Source organism: Pituophis catenifer, unplaced genomic scaffold, assembly GCF_029215685.1.
Source record: "Pituophis catenifer annectens isolate HBS135680 unplaced genomic scaffold, rPitCat1.0.hap2 SCAF_3, whole genome shotgun sequence".
NCBI lineage: Eukaryota > Metazoa > Chordata > Lepidosauria > Squamata > Colubridae > Pituophis > Pituophis catenifer.
In genome coordinates, this window is record NW_027256883.1 from 24,924,173 (window position 1) to 24,940,924 (window position 16,752).

General features: G+C 37.1%; 1 protein-coding gene across 20 annotated transcripts in view; it reads right to left on the bottom strand.

The window, feature by feature from the left end:
• Window positions 1-4,219: 4,219 nt before the first annotated feature.
• RIMS2 (regulating synaptic membrane exocytosis 2) overlaps window positions 4,220-16,752 on the bottom strand; it is a 267,667-nt gene continuing 255,134 nt past the window's right edge. For all 20 annotated transcript variants that reach the window (XM_070940384.1, XM_070940381.1, XM_070940380.1 and 17 more), the window contains 5 exons: window positions 15,292-15,433; window positions 13,318-13,430; window positions 12,093-12,194; window positions 10,940-11,079; window positions 4,220-4,438 (listed from right to left, as the gene is read on the bottom strand). In XM_070940384.1, the coding sequence (XP_070796485.1) occupies window positions 4,220-4,438; window positions 10,940-11,079; window positions 12,093-12,194; window positions 13,318-13,430; window positions 15,292-15,433 (716 nt within the window). The remainder of the gene's footprint in view (window positions 4,439-10,939; window positions 11,080-12,092; window positions 12,195-13,317; window positions 13,431-15,291; window positions 15,434-16,752) is intronic.

A 16,752-nucleotide genomic window follows, 5' to 3' on the forward strand; every position in this document is an offset into this window, starting at 1 on the left:
CATTGAATTGGTTTTGATTACAGACCACATAGATTTTCTCCATGATGATCTATCCTAACTTGGTCTTTCAAGTCTCTCAATTGTACGCTCAACCACACTGTGACTGGGTCCACTCACTTTGCAGCTGGGCATCCTCTTCTCTTTCTTTCCATTCCCCGCCCGCCCCCCCAACATTAGATCCTTTCCCAGAGAGCTAGATCTTCACATAATGTGTCTGAAGTAAGATAATTTAAGCCTGGTCATAAGAAACACTTTGCTTTTAGTGATTCATCCTTTGAAACTATCTTTGCTCCATATGGATAGGCTTAAAAGATGAATCACTAAAAGCTAACGGGGGATTTTTTTTTTCTTAATAAAGGAGAGTATCTCAAGAATTTGTGATTCTATTAAATAGATTTACATAAGCAATTGTCTCACCAGAACATATATTTTTCCATGATGGAAGTATTTTCTGGTCTTAGATTGTGTGGGATAATATTGCTGCTACCAATAAGTCACTAGATCATACTGTATATCTGGGACTTGTATGTAATCATAGAGGTAAAATAAACCCTGACAGGAAAACTGCAGAAAAAAAGTCAAGTAGAGAAACTATCTGTGACTATTATGTCATCCTGGTGTATTGAATAAAAACCCATAATTCTCAATCAGCATGAAGGTTGAAATCCAAGTATGTATAGATAACCATCTTGGGGAAGTTTTCTTGAAAAAATAAAAGAACAGAAGAAGCTTATTGGATGGCGAAACATCTTCAAGGAAAAACAAAGGAAGTCCAGTTGCTCTTTGAAAAAGCACCTTTGGGACAACCATGACTTAGATGACTGAGAATTTCCATAGATATGCTTTAAAAGAGTTTGGCAAAGAGAATTTTAAAATTAGCCTTAAACTAATAGTTTAACCAAACCAAAGCTATTCCAAGAGCAAAAAGGTCCAGGATGAGCAACGATCTCTAATCTCTACTTAATTCTCAAATAATCATGTAGCACACAGTTCAATACATCAGATTATCTTTCAGGAGTCTAAATTGAGGTTAGGCCTTCTTCTTGATGGTTAGCTGTTGTTTTTTCAGGGTTAGCAATGTAAGTATACCAGAAAGCATTTTAGTATGGCTAGTATTCATAACCCAGGCACTAAGATCCCAAGTAATCATCATCATCATCATCCCAAACCAACACACAGCAGGTTGATGGCCTCTTTATTAAAGTTACAGACAGGTTGGTAGGTACTTTTCGATTTTGATAGATGGCTTTTGTGTGGAAATAGGAGAAAGACCATTTGGGCCAAAGTCATCCAGCCATCTTGAGAGCAAGGACCTGTTTCTAATCTAGCATATTAAATACTACCATGCTGGTTGTCAATTTTTATTTTTATAAATTCATGTATAAATATATATACATGATTAAAAAGAACCACAAATTCTCTAAAGAAACATGTTTTATTTAAAGTCTTAAATACCATCACCAGAATGAGTTTGATTTACATTGATTGGTGTTCATCAAAAGGCCTAGTCTGCCTTTTCTCTCCCAACCTTGATTCCAGTTACTTTTAAAACAGACTATGTACAAGACAGCTGTGGTCACTGGAAGTATGCTATTTACATGACTAAATTATAAGTAGAGTTGCAGACATGTGAATATTAAAAAAAATACAATCAAAAATAAATACTGCATAATGACCAGTTACGTACACACTTTCCATATTGTCATGTCCTCGTCTGAATTAGAAATATTTTTATAGGAATATGCATAAAGTGTGCACCCACTGCATATCACAGTATCAGGAAAAGAGTCGTACGCTTTAAAAATGTTTTTTTTTATTTTTAGGGATTAATGCATGTGTTAGTATTCATTGATTGCTCATACACAGGTGATTAAATTATTTCAGTCAATATGTTTTTAACCGATCGTCATTAACCTATACATAATCTTGTAAAAGATCAATTATCCTTCTTATCTAGGTAATTCTTTTATGAATGCAAAAGGGTTTAGTACGTAAACAGAACTCCTGTCAACAAGAATTCCCTTTGGGGTGCAGGTGCTGTTTGAGATCACTGCAAGGGTAAAATTCACCAAGCATTTTGACTGTATTAATTCCATTCACATTCAATGGTACTCATGCATGGAACATGGGCAAACCTTGAAGGAATTCTGTTCTGTTTTAAAATTGAACCATATAAAAGAAATGGCAGTATACCCATTTTTCCTTTTGCCCTCGTATAATTCATGTACATACAGGGATATGTAAATACAAAAGTAAAATATTCATGAGTATGGCCTTAAATTAATAGTTGCACATATTAAAATATTATTGCAATGCCTCATCATTAAACAATAGATCTGTAAGGCATCTAAAGATACAGGGAAAAAAAGGATGATACACTTCAACATGAACAAGTTACATATCTTTTTATCAGGAAAAAATGAGATCTGGACTTAAAATTATCCACATTTCCAGTTACCCTAAATTACCTGATATCGGAAACAGGTGTTTGTTTCTTCAAATACCTGCAACATGTGCATTTTAGGTTCTTGGTGACGGGTGTCAAAATTAATAAATGTTATGTACTTTGTTTAAGGCGTTTAAGAATTTAAAAAAACCTGCAATCTCTTTGGGCATGTAATTCCCATTAATAGAAAGACTAAGTAGATACAGGACTGCAGCTCAAATTATGACTTGAATGTCAAGTTCATATTCACTGATTTTTCCCATCCCAGTTTATGAAAACTGAACAGAAGAGTTTAATAGGTAGCAATTTATTTGGCTCAATGGAAGTGATTAGATGCTGATATTTACCAAGACTGTTCTGATATTTCTTTATCTAGAAATGATAGTTCAACCTTTGAATGAATGATGCTGGTGCTGAAAACAAATTTATTGAAGACGTTTTACAAATGGCCACATGATTCCAGTATTTTGCTGTAGAATTCAATTTGAAGGTGGAGAGGGAAAAGTTTTTCATGCACTGTACAATAAACAGCAAAAAGTTCAATTTGTTATCAAATACATGCTGAATTATTGTAATGTACTCCCCAAGCCATGTTGCAAAATTCTTTTCAACATGCTTGAAAAAAGTTCTTAAACAATTTTTTTCTCAAAGATTTCAGAAATGCAGAATCAGTCTGTATCCCTGAATCAAATAGGGAGCTTGAGAGTAGTAAGTCAAAAAGTAGCAATTTCGAAGGATAATGATCATCCTGGGAGCCAGGACAGCAACGAGAGGGCAAAAGGAGGATGGGGGAAACAAGAAGGGAAAGAAGTGTACAATTTGCACATATTTTGAACTTTACAAGGCTTGTACCTTTTACATTTAAATAAATTTAATATATTACATTTATTTCTTGTCACATAAACATAATTTGAGTATTTGCTAGAAATTATTAATTTTTCATTGTTGTCTGCAAAAACACAGACCATGATTGGTTTAAAGAATGATAACTTGGTGTGTCTATCACCTTGTTGCATTCTCTCCCTTTTAAAACCATGCACTAGTGAAATTTATTTTTAAAAATAATATAAATTGTTGAAAATGGCTGATTTATTCTTTTTTTTTTTTTGCAAGTTGCAGCCCCAAGAAAATAATTTTAAATGTTCAGCATAATCTGTGTCCATGCAAAAAAGTGTCTTTAATTCATACAGTACAGTATAGCCACAGAATTTTACTTTTTCACTTAGTCCACACTGGATTTGATTCTATTAGTAGCCGGAGTTACAAAGCCTGCCGCTCTAAGTCTTCAAGCTTTCTGATAAGGCAAGTTTCCTCTGCTGTTAATGAATGCAATGACAGCTCACTTTTCTTTTTTCTTCTAGCACGACTTCTTTGGGTAGCTCCATATTTCTGTGGCATAACCAGGCTTGGGTGGGTGCGGGCAGAAAAGGGCCAGTAAAGAAAAGGGAACAAGAAAATAGACGTGCCGTTGAAGGGATTCTTGTTGCATGAGACAACTTGATTCTTTAGTTTAATCCATGGCTTCAAATTGGATTAAAAGTTGAGTGTCACTGAACTCCAAACCATTCAGTTCTTCCAGTTCCACTCCTTCACCTGAGGGCTTCCTTTAGAGCACAATGTGTGCAACTTCCTCTGAGAATACAGGATCGCTTTCTAGCCCTAGAAACAGGCTCCAAAGACGCAACATTAAGCATGCAGTGTTACCAGAGCTTGCGACCTGTTAAATATTTTTTTTTTTTGTAACGCTGGTTGCTATGAAAAAGTTCACAGCTGCTATGAGCGAGCGTACGACGGTCCTGTTGAACTTTCGAGTGATGATTGGGAAGCCCTTCTTGTAAGAGGGGCCAAAGTTGGATCTACTAGGGACGAAGGAGGAAATAGTTTAAACCAGCCAATCACCATATTGGACAGGTCCAGTTCTTCTAAAAGTATCTGTGCCACTCCCATAAAGGATTTATGATCCATACGCCCATAGTCTCCCCATACAATAATCTGTTGGATTAAAAAGAAATAATACATTTTAAGGAAGTAGCAAAGGAAATGCATTATTTTATATAGAATAGTTCTAAGATGGATAGACTGATATGTGCTGGTTTAATGAACCAAACAGGAAAAATATGAGCTGAAAACACTGCTTGGGGTCCAAATTACTTCCTCAAGTTCATTCCTCAGTCTTTCCTAATTTCACCTTCTCCCTGGGCTGCATTATGATGTACCTAAAGAGTCCCTTAACTTTTGAAAAATGGAATAGCCTTAGATGGTTCATGTTACCTTTCATCTCAAATGAAGATTAGAATTTAGATTCTAATAGAGCTAAATCCAACCAAAAATCTCTTCACTATTTAAAACATGGACTGATATATTTGATTACATCAAAAAAGACTTTGCAAATTATGTTTGCAAATGCAAAACGATATCCCCAAAATTTAATTATCACTAACCAGAGTTTAACTCTAAAATCCTAAAAATGCAGTTCATCATCAAATCAAGGCACATTCTTTGATTTTACTAGGGTTGTAATGTGGAGTAAGCAATAACTCAAACCTTGCTAGCCTGCTGAAATGCTCAGAATACGTCTGATAATAACTCCCTTCCTAGTACATTTTGAAGCAGGGTAACAATCAAAGCTGCACATATATCTATAAAAATGAGAGCATAAAAGGAACATGAGTCATTGATTCCACCTTTTACCTATAAGAACAGGTAAATAGCAAGAGCCTTGGTAGTACAGTGGTCTAAGGCACCCTGCTATTAAGCTGGTTATTAAGACCAGCTGCCTGCAATTACTGCAGGTTCGAATCTCGCCAAGGCTCAATATTAACTCAACCTTCCATCCTTTCTAAGGTAGGTAAATTGAGGACCCAGTTGTGGGGGCAATAAACTGACTTTGTATAAATATACAAAAGGATGAAGGCTATTGCTGAGCACATTGTAAGCCGCCCTAAGTCTCCGGAGAAGGGCGGCATATAAATCAAATTTAAAAAAAAAAAGAACAAAAATATTTCTTTGAAAGGGTAAGGACTGCAAGTCCAAGATAAACCTCTGATGATCACCTGGACAAGTTCATGTACTTGGCACAAATGTCAAAGTAATTCGCCACAGCCTTTTCTTAAAGTGTTTTTTCCACATCAGTCTTCAGTCCTCAAGTCTCCTGGTCATCTCCCATTCAGTGAAGGTTATGAGATCTGTTCCTTAATAGTTAAGCTTTTAACTATTTAAGATGCTAGTCAAGCTAACATCTTAAATTGGACCAGTGTAAAGACTTGAAGACAGTTCAGTATTGCAAAACTGGATAGATAAAAAGTGGATCATCATCTGAATTTAGGTCCTTTCATACCAGAATGACTGGTAATCTGGCTTGAATCTCATTACAGATCTATCTCTCAGACACCTTAAACTTTTTCAGGATGATAAATGTAAAAAAAAAAAAAGTTGGAAGGTGTTTAGCTATTTTCTTCCAAACAGATTTAAATTTATCAACCCAAATAATTGTTTACAATTTAAAATATGACTACCCTGTTTCCAAAATAAGACATCCCCTGATAATAAGCCCAATCGGGCTTTTGAACGCATGGCAATAAGGCTAAGTGCTTATTTCAGGGTTCAAAAAAATATAAGACAGGGTCTTATTTTTGGGGAAACACGGTATATGAATGATAATCTGGAATCAGCTCCCAATATCTGCAATATACCATTTCTATGTGACTTTTCACCAATTACGCTATGAGGCTTTTAATCTGCAGTCTTGGATTTAATTTTTATTTGCTGCGGTTTCCAGTCGTAATGTTGTACTGTACTTCTATTTAGGTCACAGCAGGAGGGAGCATCTAGTTTACTTTGGGTAAATTTGGAAAAATGAATCAGAATTAGACTTGATTAGTATAAGAATGGAAGACCACTATTAAATCTCCAGGCTAGACAATGTTTGACTAGGAGGATAATGCTGTTTTTGCTCTCTTCTACAAAGGGAAAATAGCAAGAGTGAATTGAAAACAACAGAGGATTAATTTTGTAAAGTATGCCTAAGAAGCTATTTCGTAGAATTCTGTTTGAAAAAGTATAAGAAGTAACAATGACTAAAATTTAGGAAACACAATGCAGCTTTACGCCATATAGTAATGGGTAAAATACTTTTTTGCACATCAAACGGGCATTAATAACCACATGAATGTAGCAAGAAAATTATGTTTGCTGATTTAATGAAAGTATATGACAAAATAAATGAGCTGGAATTCTGGAAGGTTTTAAGTGACTATAGAGATGAAGGCTGATTGCTGAATGCAGTAAGAATGACATAGGATAAGAAAGCATGGGTGAGAGTAAATGGAATACTTAGTAAATAGTTGAATGTTGAGCAGGGAATAAGATGAGAATGTGTGTTGCCCCCTTTTTTATTTAATGCATTTACAAATAAATGTTGGTGTCATGAGCAGTGAGTTGGTTGGGATGTGAATCTTTGTACAAAAATGATACTGTGTTGTTGGCCGAGAAGCAGGGGTGAAATGCTCCCGGTTCGGATCGGATCGCCTGATCCAGTAGTGATGGTGGCGGGTGGTTCGGAGAACCGGTAGCAAAAATCCCTATGCCCCACCATCACCACCATGCCCAGCTGAGCCGCGCGATCATCAGAGGCTTTTTTTTTACTTTTAAAAGCATTTTTTCTACAACTTCTTTCACTGAAAAAATGCTTTTAAAAGTAAAAAAAAAAAGCCTCTGATGATCGCGCGGCTCAGCTGGGATGTCAGAGGCTTTTCAAAGCATTTTTTTCTGCAACCTCTTCAGCGGAAGAGGTGGTTTAAAAAATGCTTTGAAAAGGCTCTGATGATCCCAGCTGTGTTCCTGATCAGCAGAGGCTTTTCAAAGCATTTTTTTGCATTTGCAGAAAAAATGCTTTACAAAGTTAAAAAAAAAAAAAGTTGGCCACACCCACCCAGTCACATTACCCCACCCACCAAGCCACGCCCACAGAACCAGTAGTAACAAATTTTACATTTCACCCCTGCCGAGAACCCAAATGATTTGCAATAAATTATGGCTGTATGTTACAAAAAGTAATATAGGAAATGATGTATCCAAGATAAAGATAGCTGTTATAAGGGGGAAAAATGAGTTAATATTGGTAAGTTATACATAAATGGCAAAAGACCAGAGCAAGGAGATAGGCTGTGTACTTTGGTAGAAGAACAAATGGATGAAGAAATGTTCAGATGTGCAAAGATGAGAGATAGCAAGTAGTATATGGTATGTTATGAAATAAATATGTGGGGGGGAGGAGCAAGAATGGCTGTGTGTTTCTCTCCACTTTGTAATATGAAAGTGAGAGTTGATGTGACAGGAGAAACAGAAAAGTAAGTTGACCACAGAAGGAATGGGTTACTTAAGAGGTTTGCGTGGTGAAACAAGAAGGTAGAGTCAAACAGTGATTGATTGCTAAATTAATGCAGATTGAATTCAAAACAGAGTAACCAGTATGAAATAGATTCTTATTGTAATTGGTTTGGGGCTCATAGAGAGGATGAATGAGAAATTCCACAACTGATATATGAAAGAGTGAATGGTTGAAAGAAAGGGAAGACCTGAGGCGGGATGAGGTTGATGAGTTCCTCAGAAAGACATGAGAAGTAGAAAGAAGAAGAAGAAATGCATGAAATGGGGTATGGAGATAGTTGGAGGTAGGATGGTTTGCAAAGACAGAAAACTTTGCAGAAGCTATGGTAGATTGTAATAGTATAAAATAGTTTTAGCTATATTTCCTTTTCTTTTTCTTATTATCATTTAGTTACTTTAGCTAACTCTTTCTTTTTCTTTGCACTCTGCATAAAATTGCTTATCTCAAATGGGAAAAACAAGATGGATGTCTGTATGTAGATGTTAAATATTTATGTAAAAGCAAGGTAGGATATTATTTGTTTATAAAGTTGGAAATGGATTCGCATAATAGAGAGCTTAAAACATTATTATGCCATAAAACAGCTGGGGGGAGGGAGGTTAGCCTTCACTATATTAAATTAATATCCTAGAGCAGAACAGGCCACAAACAGAAAAACAACTTGCAACTGAGGTACGAAGGAATTGAAGGACAGGTGAAAGGCATATGGCCTAACCCAAGGATGCTTTTTTCAAGAGGCCACTGGATCTTCTGGTTTTTCTTTGAAGACGTTTCCAGATTACAAGATTTCAGAGCTGTGGAAACTTCTTGGATGAGAAGCGAAACATCTTCAAAGAAAAACCAGAAAGTCTAGTTGCCTCTTGAAAAAGTATCTTTGGGACAACCATGATCTGGATGACTGAGAATCTCCATAGGCATATGGCCTATGTAAAACTTAGCAGCTAGTAGCAGCTACTCCCTCTTGTTATTTGCTCTCCCACCCCAAACTGAAACTCAGGCTACAGTTTCCTTGCTGCAATAGGGGGTTGTTTAAGGAAATCACCCAATGCTTCAGGGCAGGGGTGAAATCCAACAGGTTCTGACAGGTTCTGAAGAACCGATAGCGGAAATTTTGAGCAGTTTGGAGAACTGGCAGCGGAAATTTTGAGTAGTTTGGAGAACCGGCAAATACCACCTCTGGCTGGCCCCAGAGTGGGGAGGGAATGGGGAAGTTGCAGTATCCTTCCCCTGGAGTGGGGTGGGAATGGAGATTTTGCAGTATCCTTCCCCTGGAGTAGGTGGGCATGGAAATTTTGCAGTATCCTTCCTGCCATGCCCACCAAACCATGCCCACCAAGCCACACCAAGCCCACTAAATCATACCCACAGAACCGGTAGTAAAAAAAAATGGATTTCACCACTCTTTCAGGGGCTTCTTTTTGATTTTTTGGGAAGCAACCAGAAAAGAAACTTTTATCAGCACAAGTTGTGTAACCCATCTTGAGAAGTTCAATGGAGTTCAATGGAGAAACACACAGCTAGGCCTATTGCATGATGGTGGATGATATATATATAAAAAGGCTTAAATTGCAACTTGAATAATGTCTCAAGTAGCCACCCAGCAAACCCTTTTGTACACTTCACACTGAGATGTACACTGCTTTTGTTGTAGTAGCTACTGAGGTGTTCAGTGCACCATCTGGTTCATTACATTATGCAGGATTGAGATCCAAAATGATGAAGAGGGGTTTTTATTGCTGTACTGCTACAATGTTCTTCTCTTGACCTGTCATTTTGTTGAATGGAAGCAGATGGTGAAGTTCTTTGCATGATAGAGTGGTGTCCCTGCCTAAAAAGGGATGATAGTGTTATACTTAAAAGTTTATGGTAAATAATTCACAGGTGCTTCTACAGTTATCATTGTCACCGACTTCTGACTTCTGTAGTTAGCAGGCCTATTACCAATTTTAGCTGACTCAATAGCTGTGCCCTTCCTGAAGAGGAATAGTCTACCATACTTGTCCAAGTGCTAATGACCTATAATGGTATGTGGGAATGACCTTGGGAGACAGGCATGAGCAGATACTGTATGATGCCTGTGGATTTTCAGTAGTTTGTCATTCATTCTTGCTAGGGCTGAGAGAAAGTGTTTTGTCCAAGGACACTCCACTGGTTTGTGTTGAAGGCAGGCCTAGAATTCATAGTTTCCTGGTTTTAGCCTGATGCCTTAATCACAACCCCCAACTAGGTTTTGAAACAATTGTACTAGCTATCTCCACTGATGGCTTATTAGCTCTTATTGCCAGATTCCTAAAAGCTTCCAGGTCATCACTGGTATGTTAAATCTGTAAACAACTTGGAAAAAGAAATCTAGTAAAGTTCTTCCTACAGCAGGTGTTAGAAGGCAGCTACAGAAAAATCCCCTTTGCTGAACAAAGATGCCCCTTTAATGTAGATGCAACGGAAATCCCAGTCCACTTTTTTTTTTTTTGTTATACTGCCAATTCTACAGCGTCTCTCTTTGTACTGGATCTCCTCATTCCTTTCTAAATTTTTGGGACAATTCTGTTTTTTTTAACAATGCTAAATTGTCTTATACCATGTAAAGTCTGCCCTGCAATGAGTAATTATTGTTAATGATCATGCAATGTATTACTACGGTGGTCTTTTCTTTGGGGTCTATGGTCATAAGACGGTCTATTCATCCTCAACTGCAGCTTCTAGTAGGATGCCTTCTCTATTATATACTTGTTTAAGCACTTCCCTTCCCTAGGGAAACCCTATTAACAATGCTATCTTATGGTCACTTACAGAAGGACCTCCTTGATGGGATTTGAAATGCTTTTCTTCATGTGTGAGGGCTGCTTGCCTTTACATTGGCTACTGAAATCCTACCTTTTCAGGGAGGTCTTCTCAATATTAAACAAAAGTTTATTTATTTGCATTAATTCATTTATTCCTCTTCAATTATTTTTTAATATGTATATTTTACATTAACTGTTGAACAGGAGTTTTTTTCAGGGTCTTTTTCAGTTCAACTGAAATATTTTATGGGAAGCAGCACAGGCATTTTTAAAAATCAACAAATAAACATGATTAATCTGCATAGTAGTGATGCAAATTACCTGTAAAACTTTCCCATGAGGGTTCTCTTCAAATGATAACAGCTGCTGGTAAAGAGGTTCCAGCGTTTTTCTTGCCACTTTTGTTTTCTTTTTGGCTATACAGACTCCATTTTCTAATAGATACACCTTTACATATGGTGCTTTGGAGGGAAAAATATAAACAACTGTTAAGAAAATTTTCACATTAGCTATGCTCTTGAGCAGTCAACGATATTTAGCTCCAACTGAATATATCTTCATACAGTGCATTTATGAATAACCAAAATAAATTACTTATGCAAGCTTCCCTTTCCGTCCTTTGTCTCTCTTCCCTAGCATTGCGGATGAGCAAATACTAGCAGTATTGCTTCAGGGATCGATAGATGTTTAGTCTTCAACAGAAAACTAAACAAAGCAGAAGGACAATTCACAGTGATAGCTTTGGATCCCAAGAATGCTAAGAGTTTAGCAAAGTATTCAGACTTAACCATAATTTCAATTGGGAAACTGTGACCATCCTAGACCAAAAATGCCTGGCACTCTGACAAATTAGCCATCAATAGACACATAGACAATATCTATATATTATGCAAAAGAAACAATCAAAAGCCAAAAGGGGAACAAAAAGACCAAAGCACCTCCCGATCGCCAATCAGCACCAAGATAAACATAAATTAACTCCAACATTAACAACAGACCAATAATCAAGTAAACAATATCCCAATCAAGAAACTGCCAAACAAGACTGCCCAACCAAAGAACTTTTAAGACTACCCCCATCAACACTGACAGAGCAAGTGACTAGTATATAAACTGAGAGCAAACCCCAGTCCTTACTAGCACTGATGATGTTACCTAGTTTGGATAATGAAACGTTTGCAAGAAAACCACAAAGGTCAGAGAACACCAAAGAGCCGTCATACTAAGAGTTTCCATGCATATGCCTATATATCAAAACTGGGACAGAATTAAGAAAATTGAATTAAAAAAGTAATACTCTGTATTGTGCAGATTTCGTCTCTAAAGACGAAGGCCCTATGGGGATGTTCAGTACCATAAAGCTGAGGCTACTTTCACTATTATGGTTATGGCAAAGGTAAGGTTATGGAAAAACGAATTGCTCCCATACTATTACAGCATTTATAGTTCTGGGAGCTAAGCATACTTCTTTTACCTGGCAGTGTCTTTGAACCTGGTTTTACAACAAGGCCTCGTGCTCTTATTATTTCTACCTCCAATTGTCCCTTTTTGTCCATCATTCCAACTTGGATATCACCTAAAGAGACAAAAAATGCAAGTACTTAACATGAAAAGCAGATGCAATGGTATGAATGCATGCGCGCACCCATGCACCCACACTCACAGCCTGTGATTATATAAATAGACATTAAAGTAAATAATTAAATATCTCATCTGTACCTCAGCATCAACTCAGTTTAACTACATCTGATCACTCTCGATTGTACTAGATTCTTACTTACAGGACTGAACAACAGATTTTCTATTTCTATCATTAACAATTCAAAGGCTAGGACAGCAGTTCTCAATGGGGGGCCCCGGGATACTTCAAGGGGGATAAAGTTGAAAAACATATAGTGTGGGATCATGGTATGTACCAAAGGAGCCCAAAAAAGCGATGTGTATGATACTGCAAATACTATCTAACTGATGCCAGAAAAGGCATTGTTCCATGTCCGTATCCATAATAGAACTTGGACAAGGGGTTCCAGGAGAAAAGCAAGGTTGAAGTGAGCCACGGGAGAAAAAAAGGATGAGAAATACTGCTAAAGGATATATTTTCCCAATTCAGCCATATATCTAATTATAATTTTCCATAAAACCACCGTGATGTTTCCTAGAGATTAGATATTCACAGTTGCAAAAAAAAGCCATATGGAATAGTGTTAAAGTGCTGGATTGTGAGAGGGGAGATTGAAATTTTAGTCCTTAGACACAGAAGCCATTTTAGGTCAATCTCTCCTTGTCAGCGCTAATTAGCCACAAGGCATTTATTTATTTATTTATTTAAATTTGTTTGCTGTCCATCTCACTTCGAAGCGACTCTGAGTTGCTACGACATTAAATTACTTGAAAGAAAATCCCTGTTGCTTATGTACTGATAGTTTTGCTGTAAGAATTAGATAAGCACAATGCAAAAACAAATGGGACCTCAAGGTGGTTATGAGAAGCTCATAACCACCCTGAGGTGTGTGGGATTTTGTGTGTGTGTGTGTGTGTGTGTGTGTGTGTGTGTGTGTGTGTGTTTAATGAGTGCTTTCCTTCCTCTCCAAATCTATCCTAAATCAAAATTATTCCAACAAATCTAAAGTGGATATAGGTGGTTGACCTATAGAGCAATACAGTTTGGGTGTGATTATTCAAATGTCAACATTTCTTACCCATTGCTGGAGTAGCCAGGGTCTGGCGTCCAACAAGCTGTGCAGGGCCGAGTCCATCCAGAAAATCACTGAATTGGCTATCTGCTGCCAACCGCACACCAGGAAAGATCAAACTAATAGAAAGCACATTTCTTTTTACTAAGATGGTTCTAACACAAAGATCCATTACAAATTATATTATAAACGTGGGCAACTTTAGTTATGTACCATTCCATATCTATTGAACATTTACAAATGTAATTTTATGACACAAAAAATACATTTATTACTGAATCTGCTGAATATTTTATTTGATCTTAAAAAATATTTTTGATCATATAACTTGTATTTTGGAATCTGACCTGGAATCAAAAGATTCTAAGTAGTTTATATGAAAAAAACAAAGTATATCTCACGTTGTTTTAAATGTGGCATTTAATATGGTAATACAATTGACTGAGAATTGCCTTATAGCACTTAGACTTAGACTTATATACCGCTTTACAGCCCTCTCTAAGCGGTTTAGTCAGCATATTGCCCCCAACAATTTGGGTCCTCATTTTACCGACCTTGGAAGGATGGAAGGCTGAGTCAACCTTGAGCCTGGTGAGATTTGAACTGCCAAGTTGTAGGCAACCGGCAGGTAGCAGAATTAGCTGCAGTACGGCACCCTAACCACTGAGCCACCGCAGCTCTATAATTTCTGAAAAGAACCAAATTGGGCAGAACACATTTTCTGCTAATATTTTCAGTCAAATACTGAATTTAAATGTTGCTAATTAAAGGTATGTCATGTAAGCAGTTCCTCTGTTCTCAAGAGTATTTCATCTTCAAGAGTTATTCTAAGCCTTTTTCAAATTATACATGAAGAATGACATAAAGTGAAGACAAAGGAGTTTGCTTTTAGCTAAGCATATTTGTTAGAATATTACAAAATGCCGTGCTTTGCCAGATGGAATACAGCTACTGTGATGTCTTTCTTATCTTCTAAATAATCTGGCATTTTTTTGACTGGCTGAAAAGATATTTGAATCAATGTGAAGTATTTCTTTTGCAGTGTCATTGACAAATGATTGCATGGCTTGTCTCTTCAAATGAATGTTGCTCAAGATAGCTAGCTTCATACATATATAACATGGTCTACTCTACACCAGTGTTTCTGAACCGTGGCAAGTTTAAGAAGGGTGGATTTTAAATCTCCATAGTTGGGGAATTCTAAGAGTTGAAGTCCTGGGAGACTGGAATTTCTGGACTGGAATCGTGGGAGTGGCAGTCCACCCATCTTAAACTTCACAAAGTTGAGAAACACTGGTCTAAACAGAGACAGCAAAACTCAGGATGGCAGTCATGGTGTTGCACCTGAAGCCCTGCCCCTTTTGTGCAGGTATGCGACACGCACATACAAAAGGCATGAGCTTTGATTATACTGCAGCAACCAACATCTTGGCTTTGTGCTCCTTCTAGAGATGCCACTGTCCTTCCACAACAGCCTTTTCCTACTTGGTACCTACCAACTCTGTTGAAGTAAAATTCCCATCATTTCCTTCTATCTTGCCTATTGGTATACAGCAGTGGCCAGGCATGCCAGAAAAAAATGTTGGGAAAGAAGGATAGGGTAATTTTTGTACCCCATTGAATCAGTGTTTCTCAACTTTGGAAGCTTGAAGATGGGTGGACTTCAACTCCCAGAATCCCCCAGCCAGCTACAAAGGTTGAGAAAAACTGCATTAAATGCATATGCTATGATTGTCCTTCTTTTACTTTGTTATATTTGTAAAGAAGGTGATTCCTATTTGTTGGATAGGAAGCTCCAGTATCAAGAGAGAAAGGGAGAATCACATTTATTGCTTTTTAAAATGGTAATTGTATATTCAATTAACCTCACTGGGATTTAGAATGATGTATGTTCCTGTGCAATGTTGTGATCTTAAACCTAATTTAAATCAATGACATTTGGTTTAGAGATATTTACTTACAATTACAGTCAGGACTTACTTTCCCTCTGAGCTATAACTGTTCATGCTGCCATCTGTAGACTCCCTGCTGGCCTGACGTGTCATCCAATTTCTCATCTCCACAGCCAACCCAGTTTCTGTGCTCCTCTGTACTGTACTTTTCAATTTTTTACCACCTGCTTCTAAAAAAAAGTAAAAACACTTAGTTGTATCAAGTATCCACTAGAAATGCATTTAAATGGCCAATATAAACATAGAAATTTAGACTTGTACAATAACACTAAAAATGCTTAGAAGACATTATTTTAATGGTAGTTCTTACAGTTATCACCTACATATGATCTTCAAAGTTAAACATGCACAGTCAACCAGTTTTATTTACACTGAACGTATGAAAACAATTTTGCCTGGGTAATTAGGTTTTCCACCTAGCAATTAAATTGGAAAATAACTCTAGGACAGCCATTGTAATAACCATTGCATTAACGGAAAGAACTTATAGTGTAAATTAGTTCAGGCATAAATAATTATATTTGAGCCAAGAAGTATCCTTTTATCTAATCAGGAGAAACTACAAAAAGAAAGACATGGTATATATGCTTTGCATCTGCTGCTTAAATTCTTCATTGATTCATTACATTTCATCTTTCATTCAGGAACCTCCTGAGGTATATCAGAGGTGGTGTTCAGCAAGTTCTGACCAGTTCTGGAGAACCGGTAGTGGAAATTTTGAGTAGTTCGGAGAACCGGTAAATGCCACCTCTGACTAGTCCCGCCCCCATCTATTCTCTGCCTCCCAAGTCCCAGCTGATCGGGAGGAAATGGGGATTTTGCAGTATCCTTCCCCTGGAGTGGAGTGGGAATGGAGATTTTACAGTATCCTTCCCCTGCCATTCCCACCAAGCCACGCCCACCAAGCCATGCCATGCCATGCCACGCCCACCAAGCCATGCCCACAGAACCGGTAGTAAAAAAAATTGAATCCCACCACTGAGGTATATATAGCATTCTCTTCTATTTTCTTGAACAATCTCTAAATCTAGTTAAGTTAAATAACTAGAAGAATATTATTGTCACAACAATATTGTCTTTCTACAGCTGCCTCCGTGTACCCAGGCTCCCTATGTATCCGCTACTTCACCATCAGATATTGCTTAATCTAATATTTTCAGGAATTTCCAGAAGGTAAAATCAAATAGCATATTGAAGCAAGTTTTTGTACAAGAAAACATGTATTATAATTTTGATATTTGTAAAGTAAAATGGCATTTCCTTTCCTTTCTAAAGAAGGATAATGTTTTAATCATCACTTCCTCTGAATTTAGCAGGTGCTCTACTGAATTTGACCATAACAAGAAACTAGTATAACAACAGCAATATTCTGCTAATCCAAATGCTTCTCATAAACAAAACACTCTGAATGCTGTTTAATATTTAAATGCTGAATATTATTATGAGTAGTTGCAGAGGTTTAAATTGAGTGACAAAATAAACTCCAGTT